This window comes from Mobula hypostoma, chromosome 2, assembly GCF_963921235.1.
Source record: "Mobula hypostoma chromosome 2, sMobHyp1.1, whole genome shotgun sequence".
NCBI lineage: Eukaryota > Metazoa > Chordata > Chondrichthyes > Myliobatiformes > Myliobatidae > Mobula > Mobula hypostoma.
Window position 1 is genome coordinate 242,069,154 of NC_086098.1, and position 19,021 is coordinate 242,088,174.

Consider the following 19,021-nt stretch of genomic DNA (forward strand, 5'->3'; position numbering starts at 1 on the left):
AAAGTGGGCATGCAGGTACAGCAGGCGGTGAAAAAGGCGAATGGTATGCTGGCATTTATAGCGAGAGGATTCGAGTACAGGAGCAGGGAGGTACTACTGCAGTTGTACAAGGCCTTGGTGAGACCACACCTGGAGTATTGTGTGCAGTTTTGGTCCCCTAATCTGAGGAAAGACATCCTTGCCTTAGAGGGAGTACAACGAAGGTTCACCAGATTTATTCCTGGGATGGCAGGACTTTCATATGAAGAAAGACTGGATGAATTGGGCTTGTACTCGTTGGAATTTACAAGATTGAGGGGGGATCTGATTGAAACGTATAAAATCCTAAAGGGATTGGACAGGCTAGATGCAGGAAGATTGTTCCCGTTGTTGGGGAAGTCCAGAATGAGGGGTCACAGTTTGAGGATAAAGGCGAAGCCTTTTAGGACTGAGATTAGGAAAAGCTTCTTCACACAGAGAGTGGTGAATCTGTGGAATTCTCTGCCACAGGAAACAGTTGAGGCCAGTTCATTGGCTATATTTAAGAGGGAGTTAGATATGGCCCTTGTGGCTAGGGGGATCAGAGGGTATGGAGGGAAGGCTGGTGCAGGGTTCTGAGTTGGATGATCAGCCATGATCATAATAAATGGCGGTGCAGGCTCGAAGGGCCGAATGGCCTACTCCTGCACCTATTTTCTATGTTTCTATGTTTCTGTCAGCACCCAGCAAGATTCAGGTCACAGTCATTGTTCCAACGGATTACTCATGCTGTCGATGTGTGCTTGAGGAAAGAGCAAGCTGGCTTCAGGAAGAACAGAGGCTGTGTCGAATAGACCTTCACACTGTGTAACATCATAGAGCAGTGCACAGAGTGGCAGATACAACTGTAAGTGAATTTTGTGGACTTTGAAAAGGCAGTTCACAGTATCCACAGGGCGAGCCTCTGGTGATATGGGATCCCTTCCAAAACTGTCCAGTTTATCCAATCGCTGTGCTAATTTCACCTGTACAGTTGGGGATTGCAATTTGAACTTTGAAGTCAAGACAGGAGTCAGGCAAGGCAGTGCGATGTCAGTGATATTGTTTAACCCGGTGATTGACTGGGGTCATGAGGCGAACAATGAAAGATAAGCAGAGAGGCACTTTGGACTCCATTCTCTACTTTAGAAGACCTTAATTTTGCAAACGACCTTGCATTACTATCCCATAGACACCGGTGCCTGGTCACTTTTGATAGACAGGTTGGACTGAGAGTCAGCCAGGGAAAGACTGAGACCGTGACACTCAATGTAGAGACTCCTCCTCCCACCAAGGCATATGGCGTCAACATACCCAGCACTGGCAGATTCACCTACCTAGGCAGTACCATTCAGCAGGAAGGTGGGACCAAGGACGGCACCCAGTGCAGACTCAGCAAAGCTAGAAACACCTACCGATCAATGACTGACATCTGGGGATCAACCAAGTACAGCGTCCACACCAAGGTGAAGCTGTACCAGCTCTCTGTTCTGTCCACACTCCTGTACGGGTCAGAATGCTGGCCCACGACAGAGAACAACCTTGCCAAGCTGTCGTCATGCCACACCATGACAGTCTGGAAGATCCTCCATATTTTCTAGCCAAGAAAGAGCTCCGAGAACACCCTACTCTTCAGTGTCATCAGAAGAACGTGGCCACAATCATCATGAGGAAACCCTAGAGGTGGATTGGGTGCGTGATGAGAAGAAAGGCCAACTCTATCATCAAGACAGCATTGGACCTCTGAAGGGCGGAGGAAATGTGGGAAACCAATGACAACTTGGCTCTCTACCCTAGAGGCAGAAGTGAGGACCCTGAACCACACAATAGAGAAGATGACCAAGGACAGACAGAGGTGGAGGACCTTCATTGCTGCCCTAAATGCCAACAGTGTAAGTAAGCAAGCACCTGCAAAATCTTGTGTTTATTCATTTCCATCGATGCTGCTGATCTGAGCTCCTCCAGCATTTTGCGTGTGTTGCTCTGTTTTTCCAACATCTGCAGAATCTCTTGTGATTATACTCTATGCTCTGTTTTCCCTTAGTACCTCGATGTACCTGCACATGGAATGATGTGTCTGGATGACACGCAGATAAATGCTTTCCACTGTATCATGTGACAACATACACTAATCACCACCGGTAAGGGAGTGATGGACTACAGGTGGGGAGATGCAAAAGCAGTGCCATCGGGTGGAGGGGTGGGGGGAGAAGGGCAAACAAGTGATACTCACAGGTTGTGATGTTCAAGTTGTTCCACCTGCTTCTGAAGCTCTTGGTTTTGAGCGGTGCACGCAGCCACTCTGAGAGAAGACCACAAGACACAGGAGCAGAGTTAGGCCATTCAACGCATCAAGCCTGCTCCACCATTCCATCAGTGCTGATTAACTATCTCTTTCAACTCCATTCTCCTGCCTTCTTCCTGTAACCAGTGATTCCCTTCCTAATTAAGAAACTATCAACCTCCGCTTTAAATGTACCCAATGTCTTGGCCTCCACAGCTTTCTGTGGCGATGAATTCCACTGGTTCACTCACCACCCTCTGGCTGAGAGGCAAAGAGAGATCAGAACTGTCAATCACCAAACAGGCCCACCTCTTCACAATCCCAAACTGTGCCTTCTTTCAGACAGCGTCGGAAACCCCAACCTACCACACCCACCCCTCAGATTGATTTATTACACAGATGTTTAAAAAAAAACCTGGTACAGCCACACTTGGAGGACAGCGTGCAATTCCGGTCATCCCATTACAGGAAGGATGTCGAGGCTTTGGAGAGGGTGCAGAACAGGTTCACCAGGGTTGCTGCCTGGATGAAAGAGCATGAGCTACAAGGAGAGGTTGGACAAAATTGGGTTGATTTCTGTGGAGTGGTGGAGGCTGAGGGGAAGATGTTTAGGAAATGATGAGAGGTATAGATAGGGTAGGCAGTCAGAATCTTTTCCTAGTCAAATACAAGAGGGCATAGAACATGGAACATGGATCAGTACAGTACAGGCTCTTCGGATCACAATGTTGTGGCAAACCTTTAACCTACTCTTACATCAATCTAAACCTTTCCTCTCACCTGGGAGAAAATACGAATCTCAAGGCTGTACATGGTGTTCGTGCTTTGATCATAAATGTGCTTTGAGGTTTGAACATAGCTCTCCATTTTTCTTTGAGTGGCTTTTCACATAGCTTTAAAATGAGAGCGGTTAGATTTGAAGGAAATAAATCAGCCATGATTGAATGGTGAGGCAGACTTGATGAATGGCCTAATCCTGCCTCTTTACTTTGTGGTCTCATGAGATGTGTGGGGCAGGCTTTTATTTTTGCACACGGACTATGGTGGTAACAGGACAGGCTGTCAGGCCAGTGATGAATAAAGGGGTTCTGGAGCCTGCTAGGCTGGTGATGAAGAATAGTGTTCTAGAGCTTTCTGGGTTGGTGATGGATAATGGTGTTCTAGAGTCTGCTGGGCTGGTGATGGATAAAGGTGTTCTAGAGTCTGCTGGGCTGGTGATGGATAAAGGTGTTCTAGAGTCTGCTGATGATAGATAAAGGTGTTCTAGAGTCTGCTGGGCTGGTGAAGGATAAAGATGTTCTAGAGCCTGCTGGGCTGGTGATGAAGAACTGTGTTCTAGAGGATTCTGGGCTTGTGATGGATAGGGGTGTTCTAGAGTCTGCTGGGCTGGTGATGAAGAACGGTGTTCTAGAGGATTCTGGGATGGTGATGGATAAAGGTGTTCTAGAGGCTGGGCTGGTAATGAAGAGTGGTGTTCCAGAGGCTTCTGGGATGGTGATGGATAAGGGTGTTCTAGAGGCTGGGCTGGTGATGAAGAATGGAGTTCTAGAGTCTGCTGAGCTGGTGATGGATAAAGGTGTTCTAGAGTCTGCTGATGGATAAAGGTGCTCTAGAGTCTGCTGGACTGGTGATGGATAAAAGTGTTCTAGAGCCTGCTGGGCTGGTGATGAAGAACGGTGTTCTAGAGGCTGGACTGGTAATGAAGAATGGTGTTCTAGAGGCTTCTGGGATGGTGATGGATAAGGGTGTTCTAGAGGCTGGGCTGGTGATGAAGAATGGTGTTCTAGAGTCTGCTGGGCTGGTGATGGATAAGGGTGTTCTAGAGCATGCTGAGCTGGTGATGAAGAATGGTGTTCCAGAGGATTCTGGGATGGTGATGGATAAAGGTGTTCTGGAGTCTGCTGGCCTGGTGGTGGATAAGGGTGTTCTAGAGCCTGCTGGGCTGGTGATGAAGAACAGTGTTCTAGAAGCTGGGCTGATGATGAAGAATGGTGTTCTAGAGGCTTCTGGGATGGTGAGGGATAAAGGTGTTCTAGAGGCTGGGCTGGTGATGGATAATGATGTGCCAGAGGTTTTCAAGAGGGAAATGACTACAAATGGAATGAATACATGGAGATCACTCGCAAGCAGAGAGGATTATTTTAACCTGCACCACATCGTGGGCCGAAGGACCTGTTTCTGCTGTACTGTGTTGTGTGTCAACCAACTCAACCCCAGACTTGCCCCTTTTCTACCTGCAGACCAAACACACACCTCTTGCCTGCTTCACACCAGTCCCCTTTCCAAACCACCCTCTCACCACCCCGCTCCTACCTACTACTTCCAGCCCACAGATGTTGTCCCTGTACCAACCTAACAAATCCTGGCTCCTCCATCCAACCTTTGCCCCATAATCCATTCTAGCCCCCATCCCATGGAAGTAGGCCCTGCAGCCCAAGTCCTGGCCAACTAAAACCTTATTTAAGCTAGTCCCATTTACTTAGTTTGGGTGTATCCTTATAAAACGTTCCTTCTCCTTGGACTTGTCCAAGTACCTTTTAAATGTTGTTAATATACCTACCTCAACCACTTCCTCTGGTAGATAGTTCCAATTCAAAAAGGTTTCCCCTTAGGCTTCTATTAAGTTTCTCCCCTCTTACCATAAACCTGTGCTCTCCAGTTCTTGATTCCCCAACCCTCTGAGCATACACTTTATCTATGCCTCTCATGATTTATACACCACCACAAGATCACCTCTCAGTCTCCTATGCTTCATGAAAGTAAGTCCCAACCTGCTCAGCCTCTTCCATAACTCAGTCCCTCAAGTCCCAGGAATGTCCTTGTAAATCTCCTCTGCACTCTTTCCAGCTTAATGTCAACTTTCCTATAGCAGGGAAACCAAAATTGAACACAATATTCCAAGTCATAAACACATGATGCTGGCCAAGACTCTTCATCAGGACTGGCAGGGAAGGTGGTAGAAGCTAGGATAAGAAGGTGGGAGGAGGGAACGGAGTACAAGTTGGCAGCTGACAGGAGAGAACAGATGAGAGGGAATGTGGGTGGATAGGGAGGGGGGAATGTGGGTGGATAGGGAGGGGGGAATGTGGGTGGATGGGGAGGGGGGAATGAAGTAAGACTGGGAGGTGATAGGTATAAGAGGTGGAGGGCTGAAGAAGGTAGCTGATAGGTGAGGACAGAGGAACATGGAAGAAAGGGAAGGAGGAGAGGAACCAGAGGGAGTTGATGGGCAGGTGAGGAGAAAGGTTGAGAGGGAAGCAGCATGGGGAATGGAAAAAAGGAGAGGTGGGGGAGAAATTACTGGAAGTTGGAGAAATCGATGTTCATGCCATCAGATTGGAGGCTACTCAGATGTAATACGAGGTGATGCTTCTCCAACCTGGGCTCATTATGACAATAGAGCAGGCCATGAACAAAACATGTTGGACTGGGAATGGGAAGTCGAATTGAAATGGAAAATATTCCAAATGCAGCTGCTCCAATGTCTTGTACACCTCCAATATAACGGCCTGTTCCTCTTCAAGGCCAAAGCCTTAGCCAAACCCCACCAACCCCAGCATGCTGAATACCCACGCTTTACCTGCTCTCTAGTCCATCAATGTATTCCTTCTTCCGACGGCGACTTTCCTGTGCGGACTGCTTGTTCCGGATCTTCCTCCGAACCTTTTTAAGAATCCGCTCTTCTGCCTGAGGAGATGTGATGAGGGAGACAAAGGGTCTGATCTGAATCAGGTTTATTATCACCGATTTATATGACATAAAATGTGTTGTCTTGCGGCAGCAGTATGGTGCAAAGGCATACCATTACTATAAATTACTAAAATAATGAGATAGTGCAGAAAAAGGAATAGTGAAGTAGTGTTCATGGACCAATCAGAAATCTGACAGTGGAGATGAAGGGCTGTTCCTTAAACACTGAGTGTGTATCTTCAGGCTCCCGTACCTCCTCCCTGCATGGTAGTAACAAGAAGAGGGTCACCTTCAAGATGTCACCTTCTTGAGGCATTGCCTTTTGAAGATATCCTTATTGGTGGGGAGGCTTGTGGAGCTGGCTAGGTCTGGAAACCTCCGGAGGCTCTTGCAAGCCTGTGCTTTGGTGCCTCTGTACCAGACGGTGTTGCAGAGTCCAAATGCTCTCCACTGTACCTCTGTAAGGGTTCTTGGTGACATACCAAATCTCCTCAAACTCCTAACGAAATATAGCCACTGCTCTGACTTTTTTGTGATCGCATCAATACGTTGGGCCCGGGATAGATGTTGGCACCCAGGAACTTGAAGTTGCTCACCCTTTCCATCGCTGACACCTCAGTGAGGAGTGGTGTGCATTCCCTCGACTTCCCCTTCTTGAAGTCCACAATCAATTCCTTGGACCTGTTGGCACTGAATGAGGTTATCATTGCGACACCACTCAACCAGCCAATCTACGTCCGCCTCCTCAACACCATCTGAGACTCTGCCAACAACAGTTGCATCATCAGCGAGTTGATAGATGATGTTTGAGCTGTGCTTAGCAACACAGTCATGACTGTAGAGACAGTAGAGCAGTAAACAGGCATCTTTGAGGAGTGCCTGTGCTGATTGTCAGTGAGCAGATGTTATAACCGATCCATACTGACTGTAGACCCTGATGAGGAAACCAAGGATTCAGTTGCAGACACGGGAACAGAGGCCCAGGTTTAGAAGCCTGGTGATTAATACTGACTGATAAATGGTTCAGAAGTCTGGTGATTAATAAATGGTTTAGAAGCCTGGTGATTAATACTGATTGATAAATGGTTTAGAAGTTTAACACCATTCAGCCTGTCTTCAAAGAGTGACAAATTTCTACAGATGTACACTGGAAAGTGCTCTGACTGTCTGCATTGCAGAGACTCGAATGCCCAGACTTGTAAAAGGCTGCAGAAAGCAGTGGACTCAGCCAGTTCCATTATGGACACGGCTCTCCCAGCCATCAGGCAACATTTACAAGAGACAGTGTCTCAGGAAGGTGATATCCACCATCAGGGACCCCGGACTATCCAGGCTGTGCTCCCTTCTCATTGCTGCCATCAGGCAAGAGGTACAGGAGCCTGAAGACCCACAGCTCAACAGCTTCTTCCCCACTGCCATCAGGTTCTCGAACCAAGCTGAAATACCTGAACACTATGTCCGACTACATTTCACTTTCCCTGTCTCTCAATCGTGCACTAGTATTGACATGATTGAGAGGCCATATGGCTCAATTCTGCTCCATTGTCATGTTTATTTTGCACTTCTGCAAGTTACTAATGATTTATGTTCATTTATGCCAGTATAAAAAGCTAATTTAATTTAGGATTGGTTTCTATTTGTCACATGTACATCGAAATACATGGCGAAGTGCATCGTTTATGTCAATGGCCAACACAGCAGCAGGGTGTTCTGGGGGCAGCCCGCAAGTGTTGCAGCAACATAAGGTGCCCACAACTCACTAACCCCTACCCGTATGTCTTTGGAATGTGGGAGGAAACCTACGCAATCACAGGGAGAACGTGCAAACCCCTCACAGACAGCGGCAGGAATTGAACACCAGTCGGTGATCACTGGTGTTGTAAAGCGAGGGTACTCACACTCACCATGATCTTCATGCTATTTATTCCCTGTGCATATCTGCCCATGACAATACACTGGAATGTGAGGGAGTAACAAAGGACAGAATGTAGGAGTAAGGATTTGGAAAGGGGAGAGTGACCAGATAAAGTAGGGAGAGGAGAAAGGAGAGACGGGAGTAAGGAAGATGATGTGGAGAGAATATTTCCAATTGAGGGAGAGTCTAGGGCCGTTAGGTCTTGCGAGACCACGGATCTGCACCTGGAAAGTCTTCACTCTCCAGGGCGCAGGCCTAGGCAAGGTTGTATGGAAGACCAGCAGTTGCCCATGCTGCAAGTCTCCCCTCTCCACGACACCAATGTTGTCCAAGGGAAGGGCATTCGGACCCATACAACTTGGCACCAGTGTCGTCGCAGAGAAATGTGTGATTAAGTGCCTTGCTCAAGGACACAACACGTTCCCTCGACTGGGGCTCGAACTCACGACATTCAGATCGCTAGTCCAATGCCTTAACCACTTGGCCACGTGCCCACGTCTAGGACCAGAGGTCACAGAATACAAGGACGTCTACTCACGAGAGGATGGTGGATCTGTGGAATTCATTGCCACAGATGTCTGTGGGGCCAAGTGATTGGCTACACTTAACACCGACGTTGATAGGTTCTTGATTAGTAAGGGTGTCAAAGGTTGCAGGGAGAAGGCAGGAAAATGGGATTGGGAAGAAAAATAAATCAGCCATGACTGAATGGCAGAGCAGGGTCAAAGGGGCAAATGGCCCAATTCAGCTCCTAGGTTCTTATGGGAAATGACCAGGTTGGGAGGACAGTCTTAAGCATCCCCAGCATGAGGCACAGTCAATAGCGCAGGGTATGTTTCTGTTCCCTTCTCAGCAACACCAGTCTGCTTTTGCTTGCCTTCACAGAGCAGCCCTTGCGTGACTCCACTACTCCCATTCCCTCCGCTAACCTAAGGGCTCTTCTCCCTCAGTGCCCCATTAACGGGCGACCTGAATTGTTCCCAAATGGAGCAACACTTTCATCTCAGTTGAGATCCCTCAGGATGTCAGCACCCTCCCAAACACTCTGCGTGCCAATGTACCTTACCCTGTCACTGTGTGACCCTACATGCCTCCCCATCTGTGCGACCCTATACCTCACCCCGTCCCAGTGTGACCCTACGCGCCAACCCATCTCTGTATGGCCCCCACCCCCTGAACCCCTCCCCATCTCTGTAACCCACTCTACCCCTATGTCCCTTTCTGTCTCTGTAACCTCCTCCAGCCCCTACACCCCTCCCTGTCTCTGTAACCCCCTCCAGCCCCTACACCCCTCCCCGTCTCTGTAACCCCTCCAGCCCCTACACCCCTCCCTGTCTCTGTAACCCCCTCCAGCCCCTACACCCCTCCCTGTCTCTGTAACCCCCTCCAGCCCCTACACCCCTCCCTGTCTCTGTAACCCCCTCCAGCCCCTACACCCCCCTTGTCTCAGTAACCCCCTCCAGCCCCTACACCCCTCCCTGTCTCTGTAACCCCCTCCAGCCCCTACACCCCCCTTGTCTCTGTAACCCCCTCCAGCCCCTACACCCCCCCTTGTCTCAGTAACCCCCTCCAGCCCCTACACCCCCCCTTGTCTCAGTAACCCCTCTGGCCCCTACACACCTTCTGTCTCTGTATCCCCTCCCCTTCCAGGCCCCTACATACTTTCCCGTCTCTGTACCACTCCTGCTCTGGCTGGAGTTACGGAACTCCTTCCCTCATCCCCAGACCCTCTCTTGCCCCAGTTACTGTGGTCTGGTGGTGGGATGTTGGTGACAGTTGCCAGGATACCTTAGTCAGTGGTAGGTTGCTAGGCAGCATGATGCCTTCCTGGCTCAGCAATCGCTGCTCCTCCTCAGTCAACAACAGATCCGGAAAATGCTGTCAGACAGGGAGAAAATAAAGGTTTAAAGATTAGCTTTATTTGTCACACATACATCAAAACACACAGTGAAATGAGCTGTTTGAGACCAACAGTCCAAGGATTTTGCTGGGGGCAGCCTGCAAGTGTCCAACATAAACATAGCGTGCCCACAACTCACTAACCCCGACCTGTATCTCTTTGGAAAGTAGGAGGAAACCAGAGCCCCCGGAGGAAACCCACGTGGTCACAAAGAGAACGTATTTACACTCAGCAGTGGGAATTGAACCCCAGATCGCTGGAACCATAAAGAGATACCATGCTGCTCGCCCTAACACTGCCCAGCTTATTCTCATGGAGTCATAGAAAACTACAGCACAGAAACAGGCCCTTCAGCCCATCTAGACTCTGCCTCGTCCCCACATGCTAACCACTGGGACCTGGGCGGAAACTGCAGCGGCAGTCAGCGCCGGAGGCTGGATTTGTTTCGGAATTCCGGTACTGTGACCCACTAGGGCAGCTGTGTTGCCCAGTTCATTAGTTGGCATCCTACTGTCTCGAAGGATGCTGGGTTGCACACAGCGAAAGTCAGCTCGTGGTGGTGCACTTCCTAGAGGTGGCTGAGGTGTCCCACTCTGGAGTAACAGTCTCTTCCTCACAGGCCGTAGGTGAAGGAAGACTGGTGTGCGGTTGGGGCGGCCCCTCTCCGTCCGTTGAGCTCTCTTTGCAGCTAGCTCGTTGCTGAGGGTACTTCCTGCTCTTTGTACTTGCCCTTTTGAACCGCCAGGCTCCAGGCAGCCCGATCGTCTACTCTATCTTCTCAGTGCCGACCAGCTTCAGATCCTTTTTGCTGACGTCCTTGAAGCAGAGCTGTGAGCGACCAACTGGGCACACACAGCAGGTCTTTCAGGATTCAACCAGAGCCCAACCGTCCGACACATCCTAATCTGAGCCGCCTCTGGCTGAGGAGGGCAAACGTACTGAGGATGCCTGCACATTGTAAGACCTCTGATTTAGTGGCTCTGTGCTGCCAAGGTATGTGCAGGATCCGCAGTGAGACACGTTGTAAATTGGGGGACCGCTTCATCGAGCACCTCCGCACCATCCGCCACAACCAGGACTTCCCAGTGGCCAAACATTTCAATTCCCATTACAATGCGTCCTTCCATGGCCTCCTCCAGTGCCCAGATGAGGCTACCCTCAGGGTGAAGGAGCAACACCTCATATTCCATCGGGGTACCCTTCAACCTGATGGCATGAATATCAATTTCTCCTTCCAGTGAACAAACATTCACCACCACCCCCTTCCATTCCCCATTGTGACCTTTTACTTCTTCTCACCTGCCTATTACTTCCCCCTGGCTCCCCTTCCCCGTCCCTTTCACCTTTGGTCCACTCTACCCCTCCCCCCATCAGATTCTTTCTTCGCCAACCTTTGACCTTTCCCATCCACCTGGTTTCACCTACCACCTTCCAGATGGCCTTTCAACCCCCCTCTCCCCAACCTTTTAATTCAGGCACCTCGCTCCTGAAGAAGGATCTTGGCCCGAAACATTGAGTGTTCACTCTTTTCTATAGATGCTGCCTGGGTTGCTGTGTGTATTGCTGATCACTTTCGTCTCTTTCCTAGCACAGATTTTCCAGGCTTCACAACTGTATAGGAGAGTGCCAAGAGCACAGGTCTGGTACACATGCAGCTTGGTATTCCCAGCCACACTCTCTTGTTCAGCCTAGCCATGACAGCTGCAGCCTGGTTGCTCAGTGCAGCATCAAGAGTCAGAGCGTTTGTGACAGGTGAAGGAGTTAACCACCTCTAGAGTGTGACCATCGATGGTGATGGGTGCGAGGGAGTCAGTGCCCTGGGCCATGACAGTTGTCTTCAGGCTGATGGTCAGCCCAAACTCCTTGAAAGCATGGGACAGGTGGTCGATGACATCCAGCAGTTGGGCTTCCGTGTGGGAAGTTCGTGCTGCGTCAACAGTGAACAACAGCTCTCAAATGAAGACCTCTCAGAGCCTGGTCTTAGAGTAATGGTGAGCAATGTTGAAGAGACTGCTGACAGTTCTGGTATGTAGAGAGATGCCCTCAGGCTGACAGTTCTGGTATGTAGGGAGATGCCCTCAGGCTGTCAGTTCTGGTATGTAGGCAGATGCCCTCGGCACTGTCAGTTCTGGTATGTAGGCAGATGCCCTCGGCACTGTCAGTTCTGGTATGTAGGCAGATGCCCTCGGCACTGTCAGTTCTGTATGTAGAGAGATGCCCTCAGGCTGACAGTTCTGGTATGTAGAGAGATGCCCTCAGGCTGTCAGTTCTGGTATGTAGAAAGATGCCCTCAGGCTGTCAGTTCTGGTATGTAGGCAGATGCCATTGGCACAATCTCCAAAAGTATACTGAAGCAGCACATACAAGAAGATGCTCAAGTGTGTCGGTGCCAGAGTGCAGCCTTGCTCTATTCCGCTTCTCACTGGAAAATCTTCCAAAATTCAAGGTTCACTTGCATTTATTATCAAAGTATGTCTGCAGTATGCAACTCTGAGATTCTTCTTCTACAGATGGCCACAAAACAAAAAAAACCATGGAAGCAGTTCAAAGAAAAACATCAACCACCCCACCCCTACACACAGAAAAAAACTTGAGTAAACAGCAACAAGACTATCAACTCCTCCCATGTAAAAAACAACAAATCATGCAAATGACAAGAACATTAAAACCCCCACACACAAAAAAAAAACAAATTGCACAAATGGCAACAAGAAAGAACCCCTGAAAACACAGAACATAAAAACATCAAACTGAAGGAGTCCAGTTTAAATCACAGTCCGCAAATTGCCAACTTTGGTAACATCCTCCGACAGCATCGTGGGAGAGACCACTTGAGCGGGTGAGAGATCCGTCACACGCAGACACCTTCTCTGGCAGCAGCAAGTGAGAGGCTGGAAGATGGCGCTGAACGCTTCTCACCACATTCACTTCGATGCTTCAATCTTCCTCGACGTTCTAATTGGCAAGATCAGTAAGAGATGGAGTCGATCGCGGGCTCACATCTCGTCTTTAAGCTTCTTTGCCTCGAGGCCACTGGCCTCCTGGGACCTTCTCAGAGACTGCAAAGCGCCAGACTGCTCAATCGATCTCAAACTTATATCACAGCCTCCAACAGTATTAGAAACACAATTAAGATAAAAAGATGTAGAAGAAGTGAAACAAAGTTTCATGGACCATCTGAAAGGTGACATCCGAGGTAGCACGGTTTGCTGGCACCACCTTGACCGGAAGTCAAGATTGATAAGTTCCACTGTTGAAGCAAACAGAACTGGGCACACCTTCATGGAAGGAAGCGATCAAGCCCAGCAGTTTCGGAGGGCAGCCTATCTACTGCAGCAAGCAGAAGAGCCCACTTTTGCTAACCAGGCCGAGCATCTTTGTCAAGTCAATGAATGCAATGAAGAATAGTTTTTACTGCTCTGGACATTCCTCCTGGAGCTGGCATAGTGAGAAGATCCAGAGTGCTCTAAAACCACACCATGACTCTGGGTAGCCATGTTTAGCAAGGTGCTGTAGCTGTGCCAAAACGACTCGTGCAAAGGCCTTTCCCACAATGCTGAGGAGGGAGATGCCACAGTAGTTGTTACAGAGACTGCCATCGCCCTTGAATTGTACATGTTGGTGTCTCGCCTATCTTGTGGCACGAAGCCTTTCGCCCAGCAGAGACAGAGAAGCTCATGCAAATAGTGCAGCAATATTGGTTTGCCACTCTTCAAAACTTCTGGAGGGATACAGCGTTTCCAAGGGCCTTCCCACAAGCGAGATAGTCAATGGCTTTGCTGAGGTCTTCCAGTGTCGGCAGTGCGTCTAGCTCCTCCGGGACTGGTAGATCTAGGATAGGTTCGAATGTGTCACCACATTCTGAGCTGAGTACAAATCTACACAGTGTTCAACCCAGTGTTGAAGCTGCTTGCCTTGATCAGATATGACCTCTCCATTCTTACACTTCAGAGGGGCAGTCTATAAGATCATAATTTACAGGAGCAGAATTAGGCCATTTGGCCCATCAAGCCTGCTCCAACATTTCATCATGGCTGACCCATTTCCCTCTCAGCCCCAATCTCCTGCCTTCCCTCTGTGTCCCTTCATGCATTGACTAATCAAGAATCTATCAACCCTTGTCTTAAACATACCCAATGACATGACTTCCACAGCAGCCTGTGGCAATGAATTCTGCAGATTCAGCATTCCCTGACTAAAAAAAAATTCTTCCTCATCTCCATCCTCAGTGGACTTCCCTCTATTCTGAGGCTGCGCCCTCTGGTCCTAGACTCCACCACCATAGGAAACATTCTCTCCACGTCCACTCTATCAAGGCCCTTCCACATCCGGTAGTTTCAATTAGAAACCCCCTTATTCTTCTGAATTTCAGCGAGTAAAGGCCCAGAGCATCAAACGTTTCTCATATGATAAGCCTTTCAATCCCAGAATCACTTACGTAAACCTCTTTCGAACCCTCTCCAATGTAAGTACATCCTTCCTTGGATAAGGGGCCCAAAACTGATCACAGTACTGCAAGTGAGGCCTCACCAATGCTTTATAAAGTCTCAGCATTACATCCTTGCTTTTATATTCGAGCCCTCTTGAAAAGAATATTTAACATTCCATTTGCCTTCCTCACTACCAACCCAACCTGAAAATTAACCTTTAGGGAATTCCACACAAGGACTCCCAAGTCCCTTTGCACCTCAGATTTGTGAATTTTCTCCCATTTAGAAAATAGTCCATTTTTATTTCTTCTACCAAAGAGCATGCTCTTGCCAACACTGTATTCCATCTCCCTTTTCTTTGCCTATGCCCCTAATCCAAGTCCTTCTGTAGCCTCTCTACTTCCTTAAACTACCTACCCTCCACCTATCTTCGTATAATCCACAAACTTGTCCACAAAGCCATCAAATCCATCATCCAAATCACTGATAGATAATGTAAAAAGGATCAGTCCCAACACAGACCCCTGTGGAACACCACAAGTCACTGGCAGCTAACCAGAAAAGGCTCCCTTTATTCCCACTCTTTGCCTCCTGCCAACCAGCCACTGCTTTATACATGCTCGAATCTTTCCTGTAATACCCTGAGCCCATAGCTTGTTAAGCAGCTCACGTGTAGCACTTTGTCAAAGGCCTTCTGAAAATCCAAAAACACAACATCCACTGATTCTCCTTTGTCTATCCTGCTTGTTACTTCTTCAAAGAATCCCAACAGATTTGACAAGCAAGCTTTTCCCTTGAGGAAAATCATGCTGACTATGACCTATTTTATCACATGCCTCCAAATAGCCCCAAACTACATCCTTAACAGTTGACTCCAATATCTTGCCAACCGTTGATGACTAACTGGCCTATAATTTCCTTTCCTCTGCCTCTCCCTCTTCTTGAAGAGTGGAGCGACATTTGCAATTTTCCAGTCCTCTGGAACCATGTCAGTATCCATTGATTCTTGAAAGATCGTTACTTATGCTTCTACAACCTCTTCAGCCACCTCCTTCAGAACCCTCGGGTGCAGATTATCTGCTCCACCCCAGGGTTATGGAGGACAGAGGGACAAAGATCCTGTGGCCTTCTTGATGCCTTCACGCATGCCTCATGCATCCCATGTCCGCAGCAGTTTGGATACTGCCGTGCAAGTTCAGCCAGTAGTTGTTGGCACAGTAGGAAGCAATTTTCCAGGCCTTATTCCTTGTGGCCTTAAAGAAGCTCTTGGGTGCCAGGGTTAGGATCATTCTTGTAGGCAAGGAGGGCTCTTCTTTTGGCTTCAGTCACTGATTCCATTTCTTTCCAGCTTTCCTCATATTGGTTTGCTCGTGTGCGTCCTCTCTTACCGAACAGTGATGGCTGAGTTGAAGGTGGCATCGTGGAGACGGAACTACTTGCTGTCATCATAGCTGGAGGCTGCCAAAGCACCTTCAAAGCCATCAATGAACTTCTGTGTCCACTTGGCACTGAACACACAGCAAGTGTAGATGGGTGGTCGACCCTCCCTCTTAGCTTCTTTGGTATGCTCCTCGCTTTGCTGGCTATGAGGAGAGGTCGGTGTCACAGTCTGCAGTGTGATAACTGTGGGTGATAAGGTGGTGATGACAAGGTCTAGCTGATGCCAGTGATGAGATCGTGGGGGCTTCCATGAGACCTTGTGAAGCTCCTTGCACTGGAGATAGGTCTTGGTCATGCACAGTCCATGGTAACAGCAGAGTCCTAGCGGCCTCCACCCATTTTTGTTCATTTTTCTCACTCCATGTGGGCCTAAACAGCTGGGGCAGGCCTTGTTACTCTGGCACTGAAGTCTCCCAACAGGTACAACCCTACAGTGCTAGATATCTTGGGCAATGCTTCATCCAGTGCCCCGTAGAAGAGATTGTCATTGTTGGGGGTGGTCCCGAGAGTGGGGGCATAGATGCTGACAAAGTCAACCAGGGAAGATGACATTGTCAAGCAGGAAGAAGGATTCTGCCTGTTCCCCCCTCCCCCAGTGGGGGCTCAACAGCTGCAGCTAGTGTGTTCTTCACCGTAAAGCCAACACCAGACAGTCTTGGCTCATCTCAAGGCTTCCCTTGCCAGAAGGAGGTGTAGTTCGACTCTCTGATACAGCCGCTGTCTTCCAGATGAGTCTCCTGAAGGCAGGCCATGTCAATATTCAGTCTGCAGAGTTCTCTGTTTGTGACGGCAGTCTTGTGAGCTTCATCGATCTGTTGGATGTCATTCATGAGTCCTGGACGCATGGTCCAGCTTGCGACACGAAGAGCTGGAGTCTTCTTGATTCCTCTAGGTTTGCCTGGTGCAGGGTTTTAGCCTGCTCATTGAGGTTAGTCTCTAAGCTCCACGCACCCACTGAAGCAGGTAGGCCGTGGCTGGGACAGTATCTTACTGGCTGAGGTGGGACAGTGCCTTACTGGCTGGGGGTTGCCCAGCTAGAGGTGGGTGGTAGCTGTCCAATAAGATGCGATCATCTCACCCACCATCAGAAGGAAACTCTGGTGCTCATTCCTACACCAATCGGTGTGAGCTTAGAACCAGTAACTGCCACTTCTCATGTTCTGCCCAAGTCTTGCAACATCACTGGAGTGACCCCTCCAGGGTGCTACAAGCCAGGGCAGGTGATACGGAGACCCTGGGCTGCCCAGACGGCAAGAAACCCCTGTGGCCTTGCTGATGTAATCCAAAGGAAAGGTAGAACTGGTACAATTTGATACCAACGCGGCTGCAGGAGTTGCCAGGCGGAGGCATAGAATGTCATCTTGCCACCCTTAGGGTTTCCACTCCAGATTTACTGTCAGGGTTTACACCCTTAACATTCGTCTCTCCTGGGAGTGACCCACATGGCACTGGGCCAGTTTCCCAATGACAAGCCATGGCCAATAGATGCTCAAAGCGTGTCTCTGGACCCAGGGTCTTCGCACGTTGAGATTGTCCGTCATGCCTTGACACTTCAAGGGATTGGAATCAGAATCAGAATCAGGTTTAATACCACCAGCGTGTGCCGTGAAATTTGTTAACTTTGTGGCAGCAGTACAATAATAGAGGGGAAAGCTGCGAATTATAGTAAGTATTATGCATATATTAAATAGTTAAATTAAATAAATAGTGAAAAAATCAAAATAAAAAGGGGTAGTGAGGCAGTGTTCATGAGTTCAATGTCCATTTGGAAATCGGATGACGGAGGGAAGAAGCCGTTCCTGAATCGCTGAGTGTGTATACCTCCTCCCTGATGGTGGCAATGAGAAGAGGGCATGTCCTGGGTGATGGGGCCTAGTACCCACGATGAGGCTGAGTTTACAGCTCTCTGCAGCTCATTTTTCTTTCTTATGGACGAACTGTCTGCCAAAGCTAACGAGCTCTGTCTGCCCGGGTTCAGAGTCAGAAGTGTCCTTCTTCTCGACTGGCTGCCGGCCAAGGCAATTGAGCCAAGACTGCATCGTATAATGTAGTGCCCCAAGCCACCATCCAGGCCCAGACACCGCGGCCGCAGACCCCCAGCGCCGCTGCATGGGCCGAAGCCATCCCTGGACTCCACCCCCCGAAGGAGGACAAGAGCCTGTCGGAGGGCAGCAACGAGCCGGAGCAGCCGCAGCCTAAGCGGTGATGGTGGTGTTGGTGGGCCGTCAGTTCCTCCACCTCCCCCACCGTCCAGGATCACCACCAGTTAACACACCTTGCCTTTTATCAGACAAGAGAGGGCAGCTGCTCTGGTGTGAGTCCACACACATCTCCCTGGGATGCTGCCTCACCAGGGGACATAAGAACACAAGAAACAGGATTTGCACACTCAGCCCCTCGATCAGTATGATGGTGGCTGACCTACACTGGTGCCAACTCCTCTTCTCTCCCAGTTCCCCATCGCCCTCAATTCCTCGATCTATCTATCAACTATTTATTTATTTCCATCTTGAATGTATATCCCCCCCACGACAGAGAAGTCGAGGGATTCACTCCCCTCCAAGAGAAGGGATTTTGAACTGACCTGCTCCCTAGTCTTGTAGCTGCATCCCCATGTTCGAGACTCTCCCACTGGCAAGAACATCTCCAGATCTGTCCCCATCGAGACATCTTGTATGTGAATAATGTCACCTCCCTCCCCCTCCTCGTAAAGCAATGAAAGACAGACCCAAACTGTCCAGTTTCTCTTGAAGAGACAACAGGTCCTCTCTTGTCAGGATGTTTCCTCTCTCCCTACAGGGGAACACTCCCTCCCACTCATCCCTCTGCTGTGGGATGCTCCTTTCCCCTCTCTTCCTACACTCCACCCCCCAGGAAGGGCACACATCCTCCTCGAGATGTGGACCGTCCCTCTCCTCTCTCCCTGCCATGGGATGCTCCCCCCTTCCTCAGCCAAGGGGCACTCCTTCTCCCATCCCCACCAGGGATAATTTCCTCCCCCTCCCCCAACGCAGCAGATACTACTTCCTCCGCCTACCCTTCTGGGGGGACACTCCCTTCCCTTTTCGCCACAGGGATGACCCTCCTCCTCTTTCCCTCCCACTGTGGTAGGGGTCTGTACTCCATTTCTCGCCGCGACCCCTCCACCAGGCATACTATTCTGCCTCCTCCCTGTACCTCCCCACTTCAATTCCCCCCGCCCAACCCTGGCCCCAGCCCCTACCGGCAGATCATCCATAGTGCCTGGTTCCCTGCTGGCATCCACTACGCAAGACTCGGGCAGGAGCGCCTGGCTGTTCCAGCTGCCTGTAACGGGGGGGTGGGGGGGGAGAACAAAACATCCTGTGGTGAATCCCTTCTTTGGC

The 19,021-nt window shown here is 49.5% G+C and overlaps 1 protein-coding gene across 1 annotated transcript in view; it reads right to left on the minus strand.

Moving 5' to 3' along the window:
• Positions 1-19,021, minus strand: part of LOC134358024 (cyclic AMP-responsive element-binding protein 3-like protein 4) — a 43,850-nt gene that overhangs the window by 14,602 nt on the left and 10,227 nt on the right. Inside the window, exons 5-8 of the mRNA XM_063069894.1 lie at positions 18,880-18,962; positions 9,675-9,764; positions 5,862-5,968; positions 2,231-2,299 (exon numbers count right to left, since the gene is read on the minus strand). Of these exons, the coding sequence (XP_062925964.1) occupies positions 2,231-2,299; positions 5,862-5,968; positions 9,675-9,764; positions 18,880-18,962 (349 nt within the window). The remainder of the gene's footprint in view (positions 1-2,230; positions 2,300-5,861; positions 5,969-9,674; positions 9,765-18,879; positions 18,963-19,021) is intronic.